At 37.7% G+C, this 21009-nt stretch overlaps 1 protein-coding gene across 1 annotated transcript in view; it reads left to right on the forward strand.

Moving 5' to 3' along the window:
- Positions 1-10486, forward strand: part of PRIM2 (DNA primase subunit 2) — a 348920-nt gene extending 338434 nt beyond the window's left edge. The window contains exon 14 of the mRNA XM_027852944.1: positions 10016-10486. Coding sequence (XP_027708745.1) covers positions 10016-10243 — 228 coding nt within the window. The 3' untranslated portion in view covers positions 10244-10486. The remainder of the gene's footprint in view (positions 1-10015) is intronic.
- The last annotated feature ends 10523 nt before the right edge of the window (positions 10487-21009 follow it).

A 21009-nucleotide genomic window follows, 5' to 3' on the forward strand; every position in this document is an offset into this window, starting at 1 on the left:
TAAGTGCTGAGGATACAAAGAAAGGCAAAAAAAAATCTCTTTTCAAGGATCTCATAATCTAATGAGATACATAGCATGCAAACAACAATGTACAAACAATGTGAAGTATAAATTGTAAATAATCAACAGAGGAAGGGCACTAGAAATTAAGGAAAATCAGGAAAGACTTCCTGTAGAAGATGGCTTTTAGTATCTACCAATGTGGTAGGGTAATCGATATTTTAATACAGAGATTAATCAAGATTTTCACATAAATGTGTTAGAATGTCCTATAGGAATAAGGTTAACTCCCCACCCCTCACTTTCCCCAGTTCATTGCTTGCTAAGATTAAAAATTAATATAAAAGGAGCAGCAGATAGCAATTAACCACCACTGGAATAAGGCTGATTCCAAACGTATCCATTTTTTGAAATGATCAATTTTAACTGGAGACCATGATATGTGTTATTTATACATCGAAATGTCTGAGATTCAGTTGACCTCTTAGGCCTGCCCTCTTATCCCACACATTTCAGTCATTTGCCTTTTTTTTTTTTTTTCGGTCTCTCAGCTAGATTTTTTTTCAGTGACTTCTCATTTGACCTTTATGTGTTAAGTTGGCAAATGTATTACATATACTCACACATACATACACACGCCTCCCCCTCCTCTCTTTTCCCCTCTCATATGCCCTCACCAGTAATATTAAGAAAGAAATATGATTATTGTTGTTTTCTTAATTTAGCAATTCACTTCCTGATGTTATGCAGCCTGGGCCAGTTATTTTTTTCATTGTTTGGACAATCCTGTTTGGAAAATTAATAGTTTCTCTTCCATGATGTTGTCAGAAGACTAACTCAGTGTCCAATGCAATAACCATCTAGAAACTTGCTTCTGCTTAAACACCCTTTCTTTATAATCTATGAAACCATTAAATTACCTAATTAATAAACTCCCAGGCCCCATTATCCACTATCTGGAAATGTTATTATAGCAACTACTAAGCCAGGCAGAACAAGTATTTGTCAGTAGCTTTTGTATTTTCTGTGACATGAAGTAATTTTTGTTTGTGGCCTTTCTCTTATTGACCATGAATTTGGAACCTTCTTTTGTACTATTTTGAAAACCATATTTTTAAAATCCCTTATACACACATGCAAAGTATGTGATCATAAAACTACCTTTACCTGTCAGGCTTCCTTTGTGTTGTGTTTGATACCATATAGGTCTGTTCCACCTGGAGCCACTAGTCTTGTTCCACAAAAACACAATTTGATGTGACAAGACATTATGGGTAATACCTAGTCATTATAGGTTCTAAAAGGAAAATGTTGCATATGGTCAGCATAGAACAATGTAACATGAAGTTTATTACTCTCAGGTGGTTATAAGATATTAACAGTGTTATGACAAAACATCATTGGTTAGGTCAGCCTTGTGGGATGTGAATACACTGTATCTTCTTCATCCCAGTTATCGTTAGAGATGGGTAACTTTAACTGTATATTAACTGGGCATTTTTTTTCTGGCTCTCTCCCATGCCTGGAATGCTTTCCTTCCTCCACTCAGACTACTAGCCTCTCTGGTTTCCTTTAAGTCCAAACTAAAATCCAGCCATACATAACCCCTCTTAATTCCAGTGCTTTCCCTCTTTTAATTATTTCCTGTTTAACCTGTGTAGAGCTTGTTCTGTGTGTGTGTGTGTGTGTGTGTGTGTGTGTGTGTGTGTGTGTGTGTATGTATGTGTATGCGCTCGCACACACATACTTGTTTGCTTGTTGTCTTCTCCATTAGATTGGGAGCTCCTTGAGGGCAGAGTCTTCCCCAGTACAGAATAAATACATGTATCAGGATGGAGAAAGGGGATAGGAATTGAGTCTGTGATTTTATTGGTATAGGGAACTGCAAGATGAGGAAAGTCCCTCTACCAATGTATGTGTCTCACATTGGTATTTTCACTGCAGTTTATAGATTTAGAGGTGTGCTGGGGGTTATGGGAGCTTAAATGACTTGCTCGCAGTCACACATCCGGTGTGTGCCAGGGGCAGGCCTTCAATCCAGGTCTTCCTAGCTTCAAGGACAGCTCTCTATCTGCTACACTATGATGTCTCTCTCTGGGTCACCTTTTAATAGCATTCATATGCACTCATTTATGTATGTATATGTGCATACATTTTTCAAATATTTTATTAAAACATTTGCTATTGTAAGCAAGGCATGAACATACATATATACATATATATTTATATATGTGTATACATATATGTATGTGACATGGTCCAAAATAAGATCTTACAGACAAAAGTTCTATCAGGTTTTCATTATAGCTAAATTTAAACCACATAGTTTTATATTTAGTTTTTGAAAAAATTATGTTTTAAAAATGAAAATCTTAATATTTCTTTTTACCCTGAGGCTAAATCCTTTGCAGGGCTTTATAGATCTCAGTCTAGAAAAGGTCCTTAGAAATCATCTAATCCAACCCTCTGAATCTAAAGAAACTAAGGCCCAGAGAGGTTCTTTGACTTGCCAGAGGTCGCACAGGTAGTTAGTGACCAAGCTAGGATTTGATTTAAGTCCAATACTTTTTCGCACCACTATTACTGCATGTGATATAGAAAAATATTGCCAGTTCCCAAGTTTTTAAAAATCTAATCTTAATTTAATAAAAACATTTAAAAGGTATATGTTTAACCTCAAAGATGAATATGAATATTTAAATTTTTCTACATGTAACTATTCATCCATTTGCCCACTGCAGATTTTCAGATGTACTCCTTTTATTATTTTTCTTAGGTCATTGTGTGTTTTTTGAAAAAGATTGTCTTTACCCTCTTAATTATTTGTGATCCCTCCCCTCACCAGAAACCCTAAGTTTATTTTTCTGAGTGCTCTGTGATCAAATCTCCCTTCAATAGAAGTTTTGAAAATGAACCACAGTTAATTGATACCATTTGCTGCAGTCCTATGATAGTTCCATATGGCTTTTTTTGTAATACCAGCTGCCTCATTATCAGCTGTCATTGCAAAATCTCTTGATTAAAACCCAAAGATCCCATAGGTGCAACAGAATTGCTTTCATTCCTTCAAAAACCACATTTACCATGGCAGAAATATGAGACCTGTGTTTGTGTGAAGGTCATCTTGTGCAAAATATGTTGATGCCAAGCAAACGTTGGCAAAATAATCACTTGGTAGATGAAATAAACTGGCCTGGGGGAAGCCTATTTGCTTGTGTACTGAGGGTGCAGTATTTTAAACTTTTTTCTTTTCATTTTAGAGTATTTATTACTTGTTTACTTGTTACAAATGCAAATGAAAGCTGAGAGCTGGTGCAAATTGTTATTTTAATTTTAGTCCAATATAATTATAGAATAGTACCTTGGCTTACCGGAACATTTAGGGAATAAATTTTCCTGGATAGCTGAATTTTCTGGACACCTGAGGATTTATCTCTTTTAAGTATCAGCCTTTAAAAAATTACTTTAACCATTTTGGATGGAAATCTTCCTAAAATGTATTTTATACTTTCCCAACCATTTAAAATGATTTAACCTTTTCTTGTTGACTCAGCATCATAATTCAATTAAAAAAAACTTATTAAACTTCTACTGTGTGCTAAGCTTTGGAGAGTACAAAGACAAAAATGAAATAATCTCTTCCTTAGAGAAGCAACAGGGCATTGTTCAGCAGGTCCCAAACTTTTTCAGTCCATGACTTTCTTATTATCTCAGTAATTTGTTCACTTTGCCCCTAGGTGAAAAGAAAGGCATAATGATTCAGTTTATTAAGTAGTTAAGTCCAAAAAAAAAAACCAAACCAAACCAAAACTATGTGTTTATGTCCTAACAACTTAGTAAACATTTGAAAGGATAACAGACATATGTGGAAGGAAAAAATAATATTTTTATTTCTTTCTTTATTAACCACAATTGCTTATTGTTGGGATATGTATGCCTATTGGACACTGTACCACAAACCTTGGAATCAGATTGGATGTATCTCAAATGTTCACATACAATGACATCATCAAAGGAATATAGCGTGTTTTAATGTTGAAACTGCAACTACCTTGAACTGGTAATTGGCATGGTATCTGAGATGTGTCAGGTGTTGGTGAGTTTCCCTTGAAAATTTCAAATATCTAAAACATCGCTCAGAACCTCTGTGAGATCCTTGTGGCACCCTGGGGCTCTCATGCTTTGCAGTGCACAGTTGAGTACCCTGGGCATAGTAGATAGAGAACTGCCCTTGGAACCAGCAGGACCAGGGTTTGGGTCCCTTCTCTGACACATGCTGATTATGTAACTCTAAGTGAATCTCTTCACCTCTCAGTGGGCTAGGCAACTCTCTCAGACTACATTGCAGAGAATGTGTCAACTTGCATTAGTAAAAGGAGTTTCCTCATCAGGAAGATCTTTATATTGATGCAATCACAGGTTGAGTTCCTATCCATATTCTTGCCTTCAGAGAATTTAGTTTCTTTTACAGTGGTATCAAACCCACCTAGAAATGGAGATCAGTAATCCACACATAAAGATCCCTGTGGGCTGTCCATTGACTTCGTTTTAAAATGTATTACATTTTCATCTGGTTCAGCCACACTCAGAAATGTCATGTTGTGGCCTGCAGACTACATGTTTGCATTTCTGGTCTACTTGATGATTCTGAACCTTATTTATGTGCTTTTATCTCTGTTATCTCTAAGGAGTTATTAACATTTGTTGGGATGTTAGCATGGGTACTAAACGATCCCACACTGCTATGTACTTGTTTAGTTCTTGCTGCTTTTCCCCCATAGCTTTTTTTTATAACTTTTTTAAATTCCAGTTGTTTCCTGTGATTTCTCACTACTGTTAATGTGCCTGACTATAGCATCCTCAACCTCTCTTCCAATTTACTGTTCCTGATTAGTTGGGGTCTCAGATACTACATTACCAAGTTTGTAAAAATTATATGCAACATGAGAGTAAACAGACTCTGATTGAGGGCTTGTAAGGTAAAGTGCTTGAGTTTCAATACGAGGGATTTTATGTCATCTAGTTTGGATTGTAATGAGACCTTTAAAAAAAACAATCTCATTTCCTGGTTCTTAGCTGTGTTATAGATAACACATGATAAATTCTTATGTGAATTATTCCCAAATTAATCTGTTTTATAAATTAGCCTTTTGTGTATTGATTTTCTTCATTTGAGTTACACAGGTGAAAATGATCTCTTCCCTGTAAAATTTCTTGTCGTGCTGTTCTTGGCTCTCTTTTGCTCCATCTAGCCAACTTATATGTGTTGTTTCCCCATTTCTCCCTAATTCCCTATCCTATCCCACCTCCATTAGATTCTGAAGAATCACCATCATTTTTGTATTGGTTGACTTACTGAGTAAGTATTTAATAGCTTAAAAGATCTTGAGAATCTCCCTAAAGTGATTCCTTCAACAAATATTTATTGAAATGCCTAGTAGGGATAAGATATTATACTAGATACTAGGAATCCATGAATGATAAATGACAGTCCCTGCCCTCAGGAAGCTTATATTCTGAGTCAGGGAGAGGCAGAATGCACAGATGTGTATAATGTAAGATAGAAGGACCAAGAATGCTCTAGGAAAATTTCAGGAGAATGAAGGTAGACTTTTACTTCTGTGTAATCAAAGAAGGCTTCATGGAGGAGGGCATCTGCTGGGGTTCCAGTCTCTCCTGATTGGATATTAGTTCCTTGGGAGGAGAGATTGTTTATTAGTTTGTCTTTGTATCTCCAGGATTCAGTACAGTGTCTCCCATTTAGTAAGCACTTGAGAACTTCTTATGGATTGATTGATTTCTAATGAAATATAAACAAAGATATCCCAAAACCTTTAATTTACTTGGATCTGGATAGAATCTTTTAAATGAAACTGTTGATACTGGAATAGTAACAAAACATCTATTATTTTAGTGATGCTGTGTAGTTCTCAGAATACTTACACTTATATTAGGCTTATTTGATCTTTACAATACCCCAGTAAGGCAAAGAAGCAGGACTAAAACCCAGGTCTTCTGATTTCTAGTTCAGTATTCTTTCTGTGTCAGGAAATTCTTCTTTTTAAAATGGAAGAAGTTAGGATACATTCCAGTTGTTTATATGGAAACCTTCACCTGTCAATAATTTGGAAGTCATGTCTTTCAGTCATTCAGCATTTATTATATTCGTACTATAGGTCAGGCACTGTGCCAAATGCTCTGGATACAAAGAAAAGCAAAACCCAGTCCTGCCATCAAGGAACTCACATGCAAAATATGTACAAAGTCGATGGAAGGTGCTAATAATCCAGTTGGGGATGGGAGTGGGGAAAAGGAGGGGAGAGAAGGTAAAGTCTCCTGCAGAAGGTTAGAGGAGCTGAGTTTTGAAGGAGGAGGGCATGAAGGAACAGAACATTCTAGACTCAAACGAATCAGGTCAGTCTGTACACATATATTTATTAGGCACTTACTGCATGCCAAGTAACCTGCCGAAGGTCTGAGGGCCAGCCACCCCCTGACTCCTTTACCACCAAACAAAAAAAAAAAGCCATAGTTTCTGCTCTCAGAGTCTACATTCTAATATGGAAGATGACATGCAAATATCTCGGTACAGCCAAGCTATTTATGAAGGTAATCTGAAAGGAGAAAGCATTAGCAGAGCTAGCAGGTAGGGGAGAGGGAGGAAAGGGGAAAGAGCTAGCAAAAACCTGCTGCAGAAAGAACTGAGTCTTGAAAGAAACCAGGGAAACAAAAGGCAAAGGTTTGGGAGCAGAACATTCCAGGCATTGGAGACAGCCAGTGAAAATAATGGGAAAAGAACTATCTTGTTCAAGAAACTGAAAGTAAGATGGTATAGCTGGATTGTAATATGTGTTGACAGATCTACAGTATAAGTAGGTTGGAAAGGTAGGAGGGGACCAGCTTAGGAAGAGCTTTAAATGTCAAACAGAAGAGTTTATATTTGGTCCTGGAGTTAATAGGGAGTCTCTGAAGCTCAGTGAGCATGTGGATGACATGGTCAGACCTGTAAAATCATCTTGACAAGCAGAGTGGAACATGATTTGGAGTGCGGTGATATAATTGAGGCATGTAGACCAGTAGTCGAAATGAGAAAATGATGAGGACCTACACCAGTTGTGGCTATATGAGTCGAAAGAAGGAGACATATAGGACAAGTGTTTTCAAGGTAGAAAAGACAAGATTTGGCACTGGATTAGATACATGGGGTAAGGATGATACTGACGTTGTAAACCTGGGTAACTGGGAGGATGACATTGTCTTCAACAGTAATGTGGAAGCTGGTTTAGGAAAAGATACTAAGTTCTGTTTTGGACATGTTGAGTTTGAGATATTCACGTGATATCTAATTCAAGGTGTCCACTAAGGCAGTTGATAATGCATAAGTGTATAAAAAGTTAGATGAAAAAGGTTGCTGATGCCTCCAGTGTTCATGAATCTTATTATAGACGGGTTGAAGAAACTTCAGGGACACATTTAGAAATTTCACAGCAAAGTAGCAGATGAAATTCTGCTCTAATAGGTCTAAGTAACAACTGTTAAGAAGACTCATTCTTTACCAAACTAATCTGCTGTACACTAATATAGTTACTCAGAAATAACCCTGCACATATCAGCAGAAGAATGATTGAATCATTGGGTGCTTAAGGAGTATCATAAGAGAGGATTTATCTTTATTGATCCATCATAGAATTGATCAAGCCCTTATGAATAAATTCTAGTATAGAACTTGTTAATTTCAAGAAGAATTTAATATCCTGAAGAGAGCACGAAATAGTGATAAAAAATTAGTCTTGTTAGGCTTAATTAGCTAGGGGAAAGAAGGAATATTAATAATAGTAATATTTAGGTACTTGACAGGTTCTTTGGGATTTTCTCTGTTTGTTTCAAGGTTTGAATTAGAAAAAGTGAATTCACTATAACAGTAGTCTTAAGTAAGGATTGTTTCTCATATATACAACTAACTCTACAATAGAATTCACTTGCAATTAATAAAGCTATCTAGATTTTTAAAGATTGCATATAGTTTATTATAACTGACTTATGAACAGAAATTTTTGTTTAGAATGGCGTAAATAACATTTAAGGATAATTTTTATTAATAGCAATAATAGCTAGTGTTTATATAGCATTTTAAGATTTGGAAAGCACTTTACAAATTTTATCACATTTTATCCTTACTATAACCATGGGAAGTAGGTACTCTTATCATTCCATTTTTAGATGAAGAAACTGAAACAGATAGGGTAAGTGACATGCCCAGCTAATCAATCACACAGCTGGTAAGTGTCTGATTTGCACTCATATTTTCCTAACTCTAGGTCAAGTACTCCACCTACTGTACCACATAGTTGTTCCTAAGTGTTTACATGTTTATAGGTATTTAATTGAATTAAAATGGGGAGAAGAAGAAATAATAATAATAGCTAACATTTTTATAGTGGCTACTATGTGCCAGACACTGCTAAGTGCTTTACATTTATTATCTCATTTGAGCCTCACAACAACCCTGGGAAGTAAATGATATTATTATACCCATTTTACAGTTGAGAAAACTGAGACAAAAGTTAAGTGACTTGCCCTGGTCACACAGCTAGTAAGTAGTTGAAGCAGGTTTTGAACTTGTGTCTTCCTGACTCTAGGTCTAGCACTTCACTAACTGTGCTATCTATCTGCTTGTGTTTATATGTTTATAGCCATTGATTGAATTACAGAAGGGGAGAAATATGCTCATTGGTAAACATTAAAAAGCTAGAATACCTATTATTCATATTATATAAACAGTCCTGAGAATTGAAGATATAAAGTAGTGTTTTCTTTAGAGTTCATAGTCAGAACAAGATTTATTTCCAAATTCACTGACATTAATTTGACAAAAATTTGCTGTTTTCGAGGAGAAGATTGGCATTAAGCAAAAATCATTGGCATGATAATTTTGAAGCATATTGAGGTTTACAAAAAGGACTTAAAAGGTGTCACCTAGAGATAGCACAAGACAGTTATGATCAATTGCGTGAAGATAGGTTGCTCTGCCAGAACTCAGCATCACCTAACATGAAGTATTGCTTGCCAACCTTAGAAATAAGAGTGAGTTGCCTGACCCATAGCAGATGACCAGTATAAAAACATTTCTTTCCCTTGGTACCATTCCATGGGATTTGGGTTGTCTCTTCAATACAATTTCAAAAATTATTGTTTATAAAGATGTACTATTGTCCTTATAAGAAATAAGTGAAATGATTTGAAAAGGATAAGGAAAGACATCTGTGAACTGAAATAGAATGAAGTGAATAAAAACAAGTTTATACTGTAGCATCAATAATAAAAGTGAACAGTTTGGAAGACTTATATAAACTAATGAAGAATGTACTGAGCAGAACCTTTTATACAATAACAGCAATGTAAAGACATAACTTTGAAAGGTTTGAGAACTATGATCAATACAGCGACCATTCATGATTTCAGAGGACTGATGCTGAAGCAGGCTGTCAGTTATAGAGAGGTGGTGAATTTTGGGTGCAGAATGAGATGTAGATGTATTTTTTTTTTGTGGATACCTATTGAGTAAACTTGTTTTGCTTGAATATGCAAATTTGTTAAAATAACTTGTTTTCTATTTTTCAATGAGAGGGAGAGTGGGTGGGAGAGAAAAGAGATTTTTTTTTTAAGAGAAGTGGGAGAGTGTTACAGATGAGAAAAATTGTGTGAATTTTCTGATGCTATTACTGTAATTTTAGTTTTATTTAATTGTTTTACTTTGTTACATGAGACATATCATGAAGCAAGAGTAATCTGTAAAAAATTATGATGTAAAAAAATAGCACATTCATAAAACCAGAAGGGGAAAAATGAAAAATAGATAAATAAGATGGTGGGAAAATCCTACTACATCCACCCTCACTGAATGTATCCTGGCAAATGTGTTTCGAATACTGACTTGGCTTCAGTGAAAATCAGAATGGTTTTGGAGGCTTTCTTGTTGCTTGTGAACAATATGTTTCTTTATTTGCTTTTACAGATTGAAGATGGTATGTTTTCTTTGAATCATCCTAATCAGTATTTTTTGGAGAGCCAGAAGCTTCTCAGTGGTGGCCGAGAAGTCAGGAAGGAGCCTAGCCAGCCAGAAGTTCCTCAGGCCAAGCAGAGTGTCCAGAAAACTGCTAATTCCACATCTTCTCCCCCAGCATCTTTAGATTCTACACTGGAAATGGATATGGAAGGGTTGGAGGGTTACTTCAGTGAATAATACTTGACTGTCTACCTTCTTTCTCAGCTTTCAGTTCTTCTTCCTAGGTTTTAGCAGTTCCCCCCTTCCTAACCTAATTAGTAACAAGAAAGAGTCATTTTCCAGGATGGATATAGTTATTTCATTCATTTTATAACCTGAAATTAGTATCTTTTCATTCCTCTTAGTTTAACCTATTGCTTTGCCACTCCTTTTTCTCTCTACCATCCTAATGAAAAATAAATACTGAAATGGAAATGGAAACGTGTATGTGTGTGAGGAAAAAGAAAATACTGAGGGCAAGAGCTGACCTAACAGCAGATTGGATGTTGTCACATTTTTAGAAAAAATTGATGTCATATTCTAGGGACTTGCTAACATATTTCTGGTTGCCAAATGCCAAGAAAAGAGGGGGGTGTAAATCATCAGAGAACAGCAGACCAGTCCTCAAAACTATTTCTCATCTGACCAGTCCCCTCTATTTTTGATTTTTTGCATAAAAAAGAAAAAATCCCTTGCTGAATGGATTGTCATATTTTTTTTTAGTGGCTGTGATTGGCAGCAAAATGTCTCAAGTGTATCGTAAATGAATGGATAAAGGGAAACAAAGAAAGACCTTGTATATAATCTGGTTTAGTTTTCATTTTCATTCGGAGGCCTCATTACCTAAAGTAATTAAACTTACCAACTTTAATTTTCAGTTTATTCTTTGATAGGCTCACTAAGAATCAAGAGTTGGTTAAGGGGGAGATATAAGGGAAGCTTATATGATTTAATTTCATCTTCTGTCCTTTAAAATTCAGTGCTCCTGCTTCTGTTGACATTGAGTAAAGTCAAATAAGTTTGGTGGCTTACGTGGTTTTGCTGGAACCATAAGCTTCTTGGAAAGTAGTGTAGTGTTACGAAAAGAGGATGAGACTTCAGATGCCTCTCTTTAGAGCTGGCAGAGACCTTTGAGGTCTGCTCCTGCCCACCCAATCCTCCATTTCATGGAGGAGGATCCTGAGCCCCAGAGAAGTGGGATGATTTAGGGAATCCTAGATCTGGGGCTGGGGGGAACCTCAGAGGCCACCTAGGCTAGTGATTTTCCTAAAGCGCCGGTCACGTCGCTCAGTAAACTCCAGTGGCTCCCTATCATTTTAGGATTAAAAGACTTTCACAACCTAGCCCCTTTCTACCTTGCCAGGCTTCCTGTACCTTACTCCTGGCCACATACTCTTTGATTCAGTGACACAGGACTTCTTGATATCCCATGAACTGAGACACCCCGAATTGTCACTCCTCTTAGATTGTAAGCTCCTGAAAGGCAGAGACTGTTTTTTGCCCTTTTTTTGTATTCCTTAGGCCAGGCCTTGCCACTTACTTGGCATTCACCAATATCCAAAGGAACGAGCCTATCTAAATTTCAGTTTCCTTTCTTCCTTGGAGTCAGAAAGACCTGAGTTCTAATACTGCCTCATCCATGTACTAGCTGTGTGACCCTGTGTGAGTTACTTAACCTTTCTTAGCCTCACTTTCCTCATCTGTAGAACAGTACTGATAATAGCATCTATATCACAAGATTGTTGTGAGGATCATTATGATACCATATATAAATGCCAGCTATGATGATGACAAATTATGTTGTTGTTGTTTAGTAGTTTTCAATCATGTCCAACTCTTTGTGACCCTATTTGAGATTTTCTTGGCAAAGATACTGAAGTAGTTTGCCCCCTCCTTTCCTAGCTCATCTTAATACATGAGGAAACTGAGGTAGCTACTGTGTGTCTGAGGTCTCCTTTGAACTCAGGTCTTCTTTATTCCAGGCCCAGTGCTCTATCCACTGCATGATCCAGCTGCCCTAATGATAGATTTTGTCATTATACAAAGTTATCTAAACTTAATCTCTTGGAACTGTTTTGTTTGTATATTTTATGGGTCTATCCCATTACAGGATTACCTTTCAGGAGGTCGAAGAGAGATTTAGATCAGTCAGCAAGTATTCATTAAGCTGTTACCTTGTGCCAGGCAATTTTCTAGGCACTGGGCATAAAATATACAAGTAAGACAGTTTCTGCCCTCAAGGAGCTTACATTCTACTAGGGTAATTCACTATATTTACGGATAAGTTTCTGTTATGATAGAAGAAGGGAAATAGTAAGAACACCCTTCTTGCTGTAGTTCAGTATGGCATCTTTTTTTGTGGATTGTTTCATAGCTGGCAGCATTTAACAAAACTCCCTTTTTCTACTGTCCCACATTTTAACCTTCTATTTTTTTTCCTCTTTTCAAAATCATACACTTTCTTCCTGACTTACCTGTTTTGAAAGTTCTCTAGTCATCAAAAGAAGGGAGAAACTGTAGCCTGGTGCACGTACCATCTTCTTCTTAGTATGTTTTGTATCTTGGTAGAGTATTGATTTTAAACTGTGAACCCCCAGAGTCAGGATCATGTTTCTCCCTTATCTCAGGCCAGAATTCTGTTGGTGTTTACAAACAATACTAATTAAAGTACCTCGTCGTTAGTAGCATTACACACTCACTTGTTTTGTAATAAAGTGTATGATCTCCTGTTACTTATGTACATGTAGGAAATTATCAAAAAAAACTTGAGAAATGTTGATTAGTGGATTTAGGAATGGGGAGGGGGTTGTATCAGAAGGCAGAAACTAATGCTCTTCTACTGCTTTATTCAAGCTGGCAAAGGCAATTTATTTTTCATGCTTCGAGGATCTTGACAATTTTGATTCATTTTCCTAGTGAGCCAACCTGTTTGAATTGGATAATGTAAGAAGTACCCCAAAGAAAAATTAAAGAATAGCAGCTTTCTATCATACTCAAAGAGAAAGAATATGAGTCTTCCATATCTTTTAACTTTCTGTGCTTTTGTAACCTCTTCAAGGGGGGCAAGGCTGTGTGATAATTGAGAAAAAATAGGCTGGACATTTAAAGCTGGTAGAAGCACTGACATTGTTAGTGCAGAACCTATCATATTGTCTTTTGTGTTGTTGCCTAGTCATTTTTCTCCTTCTGCCTTAACAGTTTGAAAAGAAAAAAAAGCTTAATTCCAAACTACATAAAAGAACACCAAACAGCTTTTAAGTAAACTTTTAAGACCACTTCCAATATTGTAGAGTCGTAAAAAGAAATGGTTAGAGATTTTAAATGAGATGGGGATATGTACCAAGCAAAGGAAAGATCTTTAATTCATATAGAATTTTTAAGAAGCCTAGGGATTTCTTCTCTGTCTAAAAGCACGCGGGGTGTTTTGCTTGTTACAGTCTGCTGTCTTACTGATACTCAATGACTTTGCAAGCAAACTTCTGTTATTCTTTGTGAAGAAGAAAAGCAAACTTCTGGGATTTCAACTTGAAAGGCAAGATGAGACAACTCTAAAGTTCCAGATTTGGTGAGAGTGTACTGTTTGCAAATTTAATCAAGGTCTTCCACAGGCATCAGCTTGACATTAAATTTAAGTGCCCATTAAAGGGAGGGTTTGACAGCAGCTCAGAATGCAAGGCTTAATCGGAGGACATCTTTACAGCTTGAAGGGGGAAAAAAGTTGAGAAGCCTCAAACCACTGTAGTAATTAGTGCCATTTGCCAGCCTTCCCTTCTAATGCTAGGGAGGGAAGATGAGGCTAGAAGGAGAGAGGGGCTAGAATCTAAATGTGGAAGAATGAGGCAGAGTAGTATGCTGGATAGAGCAATGGGGTTTATATCCTACCTCAGACTCTAGCTGTATGACCCTTAGTAAAAATCACTTAACTTCTCAGACCCTGTTTTCTTATCTGTGAAATGGGAATGACAATAATAGTACCTACCTCACCAAGTGGTTGTGAAACTTCATTGAGATGATGTGTGTAAAGGACTTTGCAAAACTTAAAACAATTTATAAATGTTAGCTATCATTATTATTAGAATGCTATCCAGTGAGCCCTGTGAGAATAGGGTCTTTGGCCAGCTGTCATATGGGAAGGACAATAGATCCTAGATGAAGAAGGGAACTGATTTTGAGCACTTTTGAGCATGGAGCATGGTGTAGTGGATAAAACACTGACCTTGGAGTCTGTAAGATCTGGATTCAAATCCCATTGCAGATAGCTGTGTGACTGTGGGCAAGTCATTTAGCTCTTCTGGCCCTCAGTTTCCTCATCTGTAAAATGGGGGGGCAAGGTTTGGACTTAAATGGTCTCTAAGGTCCTTTCTGTGATCTGTGGCCCTTTGATTCCTCTCAGCATAGCATAAATAATGAAATGGTGAGTTTGAAGAAACCAGATATTGGTGTGGCTTTAAGCTATGGGCATGTGGCCCTTTCAAGGTAGATAACATTTGATCATAGGGATGGGAACAGGAAGGACCAGCAGGCAGTACTCTATGTTCTTAAATGTTGTGCTATTCAGATCAAAGCAATGACCAATCAACTTCAGAAAACTTGATTAGGAAATCTACCCCTCCCCACTACAAAAAATGAGGTGGTGGGCTATATAGGTGCTGAATAAAACATTTGAGATCATAAGTAGTCAATGTGTCTTTTGTTTTACTTTGTTATGAGGAAGGGTTCTATGTGAGGGGATAATGGGAAATGACAGCAATGGCTGTTTTTTTGTTTTTTTTTAAGCTTTGATAAAAATTTTTTTAAAATGAGGGTACTTACTGTGCTCTTGGGAAGTTAGTTTATTTGACCATAAAATAAGGCCTCTTCTTTGGGATCCAGTTCACTTTTGACAAGCAATCCATGGCTACAGTCTAAGGTTTCCCATCGTAATTGGCTTTGTAAGCAATTAGCCTTATGACTCTATGGAAATATTGTGTCCCACAGGAAATTATCTCCCCACTCCATCAGACCCTGCCAAAAATGATACTGTTTCCTCTTACTGGATTGGCTTTCCCTCCTATAAGCTGTTTTTATCCATTCCTCCATGGTGTTTTATTTTTCCTGAGAATAATCACTGCAGAACCTTAGCAAAGGCTAAAGAATATGTAGGGATATGAAGTCTCAGTATTTACCTTGAGTCTATGATTGCAGGACTGTTTTTGAACATTGATGACAATGTAGTGAAACAAGGCCTTTAATAAATGCATGACAGATTTTCCAATTCAGCTCAACATTTCTAGGTGTTCATTTGCTTCTTTAGGAAGCCGTTTGTTTTCTGCTTTTGCATTGTAAGCATAGAAACAAAATAAATTTAACAGATGCTACATTTAATTTAAGACAGAGCACAAGTATTGGCTTTCTCTTTGAGTGTTGTAAGAAAACTAACAGTGTCACAAAAATGTTCCAAGCCCTACCACTTGGTATAGCTTTTAGCAATGAAAACTAAATTTCTGCTATGGCCATGAAGATCATCAAAATTGGAATTGTCATAGAACTTTTCTTAGGAGTTATTAGAGCTAGGAGAGATCTTAGAAATCATCTAGTATGACCCTATCATTATACAGATAAAGAAACTGAGGCCCAGAAAAGTCACACGATTTTCTACAGGTCATACAGGTTAATTAGCAGAGCCACAATTTGATCCCAAATCCTCTGACCCGAAATCCAACACTCTCAACTACATTTGGTGTCATATTTTTCTTTTCCTTCACTTTTCCTGCAGAGGACTAGAAGCATGATTAGTTTCTTCAGTAATCTTAATATTCCCTGTTTATTACCTTAGCTTTTTGATATGTATGGACATGATAAAACTAAATTGCCTCGGAGAGAAGTTAAGTCTGTTAATACTTGCAAGAGAGAAAGCCTGCTCTACTAGTGGCCCTTTTAATGAGCAGGTGCTAGATGTAGAGATTAAGGCAGCTAGATGGTAAGGCCAGGAAGACCTGAGTTCAGATGTGGCCTCAGACACTTAATAGTTGTGTGACCCTGAGCAAGTCACTTAACTCTGTTTCCCTCATCTGCAAAATGATCTAGAAAAGGAAATGGCAAACCACTCCCGTGTCTTTGCCAAGAAAACCTAAAATGGGGTCACCAAGAGTCAGACATTACTGAAAAAGATTGAACATCATCAGTTAGAGATCACCGTCCAAAAAGAAATCAGCAACACTATACGATGGTAGGTAGAGAAAAGTCTCTAGTTACTGGCCAAACTGGAAAATAAATGAAGGAGCTGGACAGGATGATTTCTTAGGTCTCTTTCAAATCCAAATCCTATGATCCTAAGAACCATGAGGTAGAAATCAAACAATTGCATGTTAACATGTTTGAGGAAGCACTGGGCTAGTCAGTAAAAATACCAAGAAGCACAATAGTCCCTGCCTTCAAGGAGTTTACCTTCTAATAGAGGACCTGTAAAAGGCACAACAGAACCAGACCTGCTCACTGTTGATGAAGCAGGGCTCGAGCTAAGTACCTTCCAAATGAATAGATTTTAGAAGTGGTTGGAGAACACAACTTGGCCAGGCCTTTCTCCTGGCTAGCAATGCAAGGTGGGATCAGCTAGGTAAATAATCTCCTGTCTCCTTGCTAGACTTCTGGACGAGACGCACACCCTCCTACTTTGCTGGGCCAAGAGCCACAGCCCTGCCACGCTGTCCCCAGACTGTGCCTGGGACACTGCAGCTTCCTAGATGGAAGCACTTCCCTGCTTATACCTGCCTTCATGCAGGATTCTTGAATGCCTCCAAGGACAAAGCAAGGGGGTAAGTTGGGCAGTGCTGAAATCTAGAGGGTTAACCTTGAACCTTTTAATCATCTGCCTTTATCAGAGCACCTCACTGCTACTGCGCCTGGACTCCCTCCCCAATTATTTACATTTTCCTACCCCCTCCTAGTCTGTCTATCTTTGTGGTATTGAATTCCTAGCTGCCGAAAAAACACACCCTCATCTATAACCTCATCTGTTTGTTCCCTACCACTCACCTCAACCCCTCCTCCTGCCCCTAATGTCCCACTCCAGATCTGCCCTGCTCTCCGGCTGTACTTTGCCCTACTCCATGATGAGCAGAATTCCTCTCATCTTACATCACTTCCTTTCTTCCTCTTTCCTTCTTTGGACCCTCACTGTGGCCTGGCGTCAGCTTCCAGATGACATTGCATCCCTATCTATACCCTTTCTAGTAGATCTAGTAAATCAGAAGGAGAATACTCCTTCCTCTTCCCTCTTCCCTCTCCCCTCTCCCCTCTCCCCTCAGTTGGAAGAGGTGGGGGAGTCAAATCAACAAGTATTTATTAAGCACTTACTGGATGCCAGGCACTGTGTCAAGTGCTGGGGATACAAATACAAGCAGGAAAGAAAGTCCCTGCCCTCAAGAAGCTTACATTCTTATGGAGGGGGACAACACATAAAAGGGATCTGAAAAGTAGGGAGGGAGGGTGGTGAAATCTTGAGAGTCAGAAGCAGAGTCAGTAGAGGAATGAAGGATGGCTTAAAATGGCTCTTCCTCAAAATCGAAGTTTCAGGAGGAATACACCAATGGGAAAAGGAGGATGCAGGGTCTGAGGGAAGTTGCAAGGTACAAGGGCAGACTATGCAGAATGTCAAAGTCCAGAGTCTGAAGCAGAGCCAGGAGATGAAATACTGTCTGCTCCTCGTAGTCTCTTCCAGACTCCCCCTACTGCCATCACTCGGCAACCTTGCCTCTTTTGAGGTTTATGCCATCCAAATTTATTGCCCAATCCAAATTCTGTTATCTGTTACCTACTGACACCCAGGACAATCTTCCTCCTTTATCAATAGATGTAGTGCTTGGCTCCCGTCTTTCTCCCCACCACAACTCCTGCCGTCATCATAGGGGACTTCAACATATGTGTTGATATTTCGCAAATGTCCTAATTTCACAAATACTCCAATTCCTCAATCTATTCAACTCCCTTGACCTACTGCTCCACTCCATCTCAGTTATACATACAGATTGTCACACCCTTGACCTGGCCATCACACACAAGAGTTCCACTTCCATTTCATCTCTCCTTATGCCCAACTCCTAAACCTATTCTTCATCTTCCTTATGACTGCTAGTTCCCCCATCTCTTAGTAATATCCTAGGGCTTTTAACACTAATCTCACTACTTCTCCTCCCTTCCCAATCTTGAACCCAGTTCATTTCTGCATTATCCTCTACTTTTGAATCCCTTGCCCCCTTGTCCTATTGCCACTCACATCTAGCCAAACCCCAAACCTGGATTATTCCCACAATTCACTTCCTTTGATGCTCTGACTCTTGGAAACCCAAACTTTCTTTTAAGACTGAGCTCAAGTACCACTTTCTCCATGAGACTTTCCTAGTCTTTACAGCTGGTAGTGCCTTCCCATCTAAAGCCACCGTTCTTCTGCTCTGTATTTTTTTTTTAACTGATTTATATATGTTGTCCCTCCTATTAGAATGTAAACTTCTTGAGGGCAGGGACCATTTTTGTTTTTTCTTTGTGTTCCTAGCACTTAGCTTGGTGCTTGGCACATAGGAAGTACTTAATAAATGGTTACTGATTGATTTCATAGGTATGTGAAAATGTACATATGTTATAATGTATAATAATACACAACAGAATGTTATATATGTGTTGTGTTATGGACATAAAGTAATATACTGTTTTGACATTATACATGGTGATCCATATATGTTGACATGTATATGATAATAACAATATAATAATACAATATTATATTATTGTATTATAATATAATATAACGTGTACATTTTCACGTGCCCATGATAATGGATCAACAAGAAACCATTTATAGGGTACTTCCTATGTGCCAGGCACTGTGCTAAATGCTAGGGACACAAAGAAAAACAAAAATGGTCCCTGCCCTCAAGAAGCTTATATTCTAATGGGTTTGTTACGTGTGTTGTATGTTATGTGTGTTAGCGCACATTCATATAACATAACATAATTACATATTTTAACACATATGAACACAAGGTTAAGTGTTGTGTGTTGGCGTATGCTTGTTACACAACAATGTGTTAGCATGTTTATAACACATTACATATTGTAACACATATATATGTGTGTGTGTATATAGATATATATAGATATATAGATATATACCCATCATTGCCAGATTGTAGAGTGAATGAAGGTAAATAATGAGAGGCTATGGTCTATGATTTTGTACCACTAGCTGTCTGGGCTATTGGCTTCCTAGATAACGGGGTGCTCAGAAAATATTTAAAAATACAATCTTTCTTATCTATTATCTCTCTCAAAATGAAATTGCTGCAAGAATAACATCACTTAGATTATTTACCCTAATAGGGTAAGAAAGTGAGAATATGAGATATAATTTTCAACTGGTATAATGCCAGTCAATAAACAGTTATTAAGTGCCTACCATGTGCCAGGCAATGTGCCAAGTACTGGACGTACAAAGAAGGTAAAAAGTATTCCCTGCCCTGAAAGAGTTTACAATCTAATGAGGGAAATAATGTGTAAACAAAAATATACAAAGCAGGCTATATACAGGATAAATATAAACTAACAGAAAGAAGGCATTGGAATTAAGAGGGGTTGAGGAAGACTTCCTGTAAGAAGGTGGGATTTTAGTTGGGACTAAACGGAAACCAGGGAGGTCAGTAGTCAGAGCAGAGTAGAGAGAGCATCCCAAGGCTGGGGTATAGTCAAACCTGAGAGATGGAGTGTCTTGTTTGTGGAACAGTCAGGAGTCCTTCAAATTTCTCATTTTATCTTTAAGATTCCTTCTACCTCTAACATTCTGTATGGAAAATGACTATATAGAAGGGGGAAAAAAAGCCCCATATATTAAGCACCCAAGTTAGAAGAGCTCTGCTTTAGCCTTGGCTCCATTCTTTACTTCTGTAATATTTTCATCTTGGTCACTTTTCTCAAAGTCCCTCTGACGCACCTTTATTGAAGATTTGTAAGTCACATTCTTTCCCTCCTCTTTGGCAGTTTCCTCCATATCCTTGTTGTTAACCTCTTGACACTCTTTTAATGATTGGCAGCTAGGTGGCTCAGTGAATAGAGTGTGAGGCCTGGAATCAGGAAGATTTGAGTTCAAATCTAGCCTCAGACACTTGCCAGCTGTGTGGCCTTGGGCAAGTCACTTAACCTGATTTGCCTCAGTTTCCTCATGTGTAAAATGAGCTGGAGAAGAAAATGGCAAAACACTCTGGTATCTTTGTACACAAAGATAACTAAACAAATTATAACAATTCTTTGAATTCTTACATGCTTGGAACATATCCTAGATCATGGGGTTTTAGAGTTGGGAGGTACTTTACATGTCATCTAGGTCACTGAAGGTCACTGAGATCAAATGACTCAACCCAATAAAGTGAATCCCTGTATGTGTGGTGTAATGAAACCAGGCTGGGGATCAGAAGACCTGGTTCAAGCCCAAATTCTGCCACTAACCATCTGTGTGACCTTGGACAAGTCACTTGTTCTTTAGAGAACTTAATTTTTTTTATCTATAAAATACAGAAGTTAGGTTAGGTAAGAAATCCCTCCCAAGTCTAATGTTCTAGGGAAAGCATTTTGTATGAATGTGAGGTGTTATTCTAGGATATTACCTAATTTGTCCTTATGGTGTTTTGGGGAGTAGGTAAAAATAGTGATCATTTCCATGAAACATCAAGAAGTCAAATCACCTGCTCAAAGTCACACATTCTGGTGACTCATCTAGAATTTCTGACCTCCCACCCTGTGCATATCTAACTAGCCCAGACTTCTTATTTAAGAAAGTAGGATAAACTTTACACTTTGTCCCATGGTGTACATATTCCAGAACTAATCTTTGAGCTCTTAAGAGGAAAGGTGTGATGTCAATTTGACTTCTTGTTAACCTAAAATGAAGTATATTGCATTTATGAGTATGGCATATTATTATGACAACCTGAGTTCTA

Source organism: Vombatus ursinus, unplaced genomic scaffold (assembly GCF_900497805.2).
Source record: "Vombatus ursinus unplaced genomic scaffold, bare-nosed wombat genome assembly UNPS02009835.1, whole genome shotgun sequence".
NCBI lineage: Eukaryota > Metazoa > Chordata > Mammalia > Diprotodontia > Vombatidae > Vombatus > Vombatus ursinus.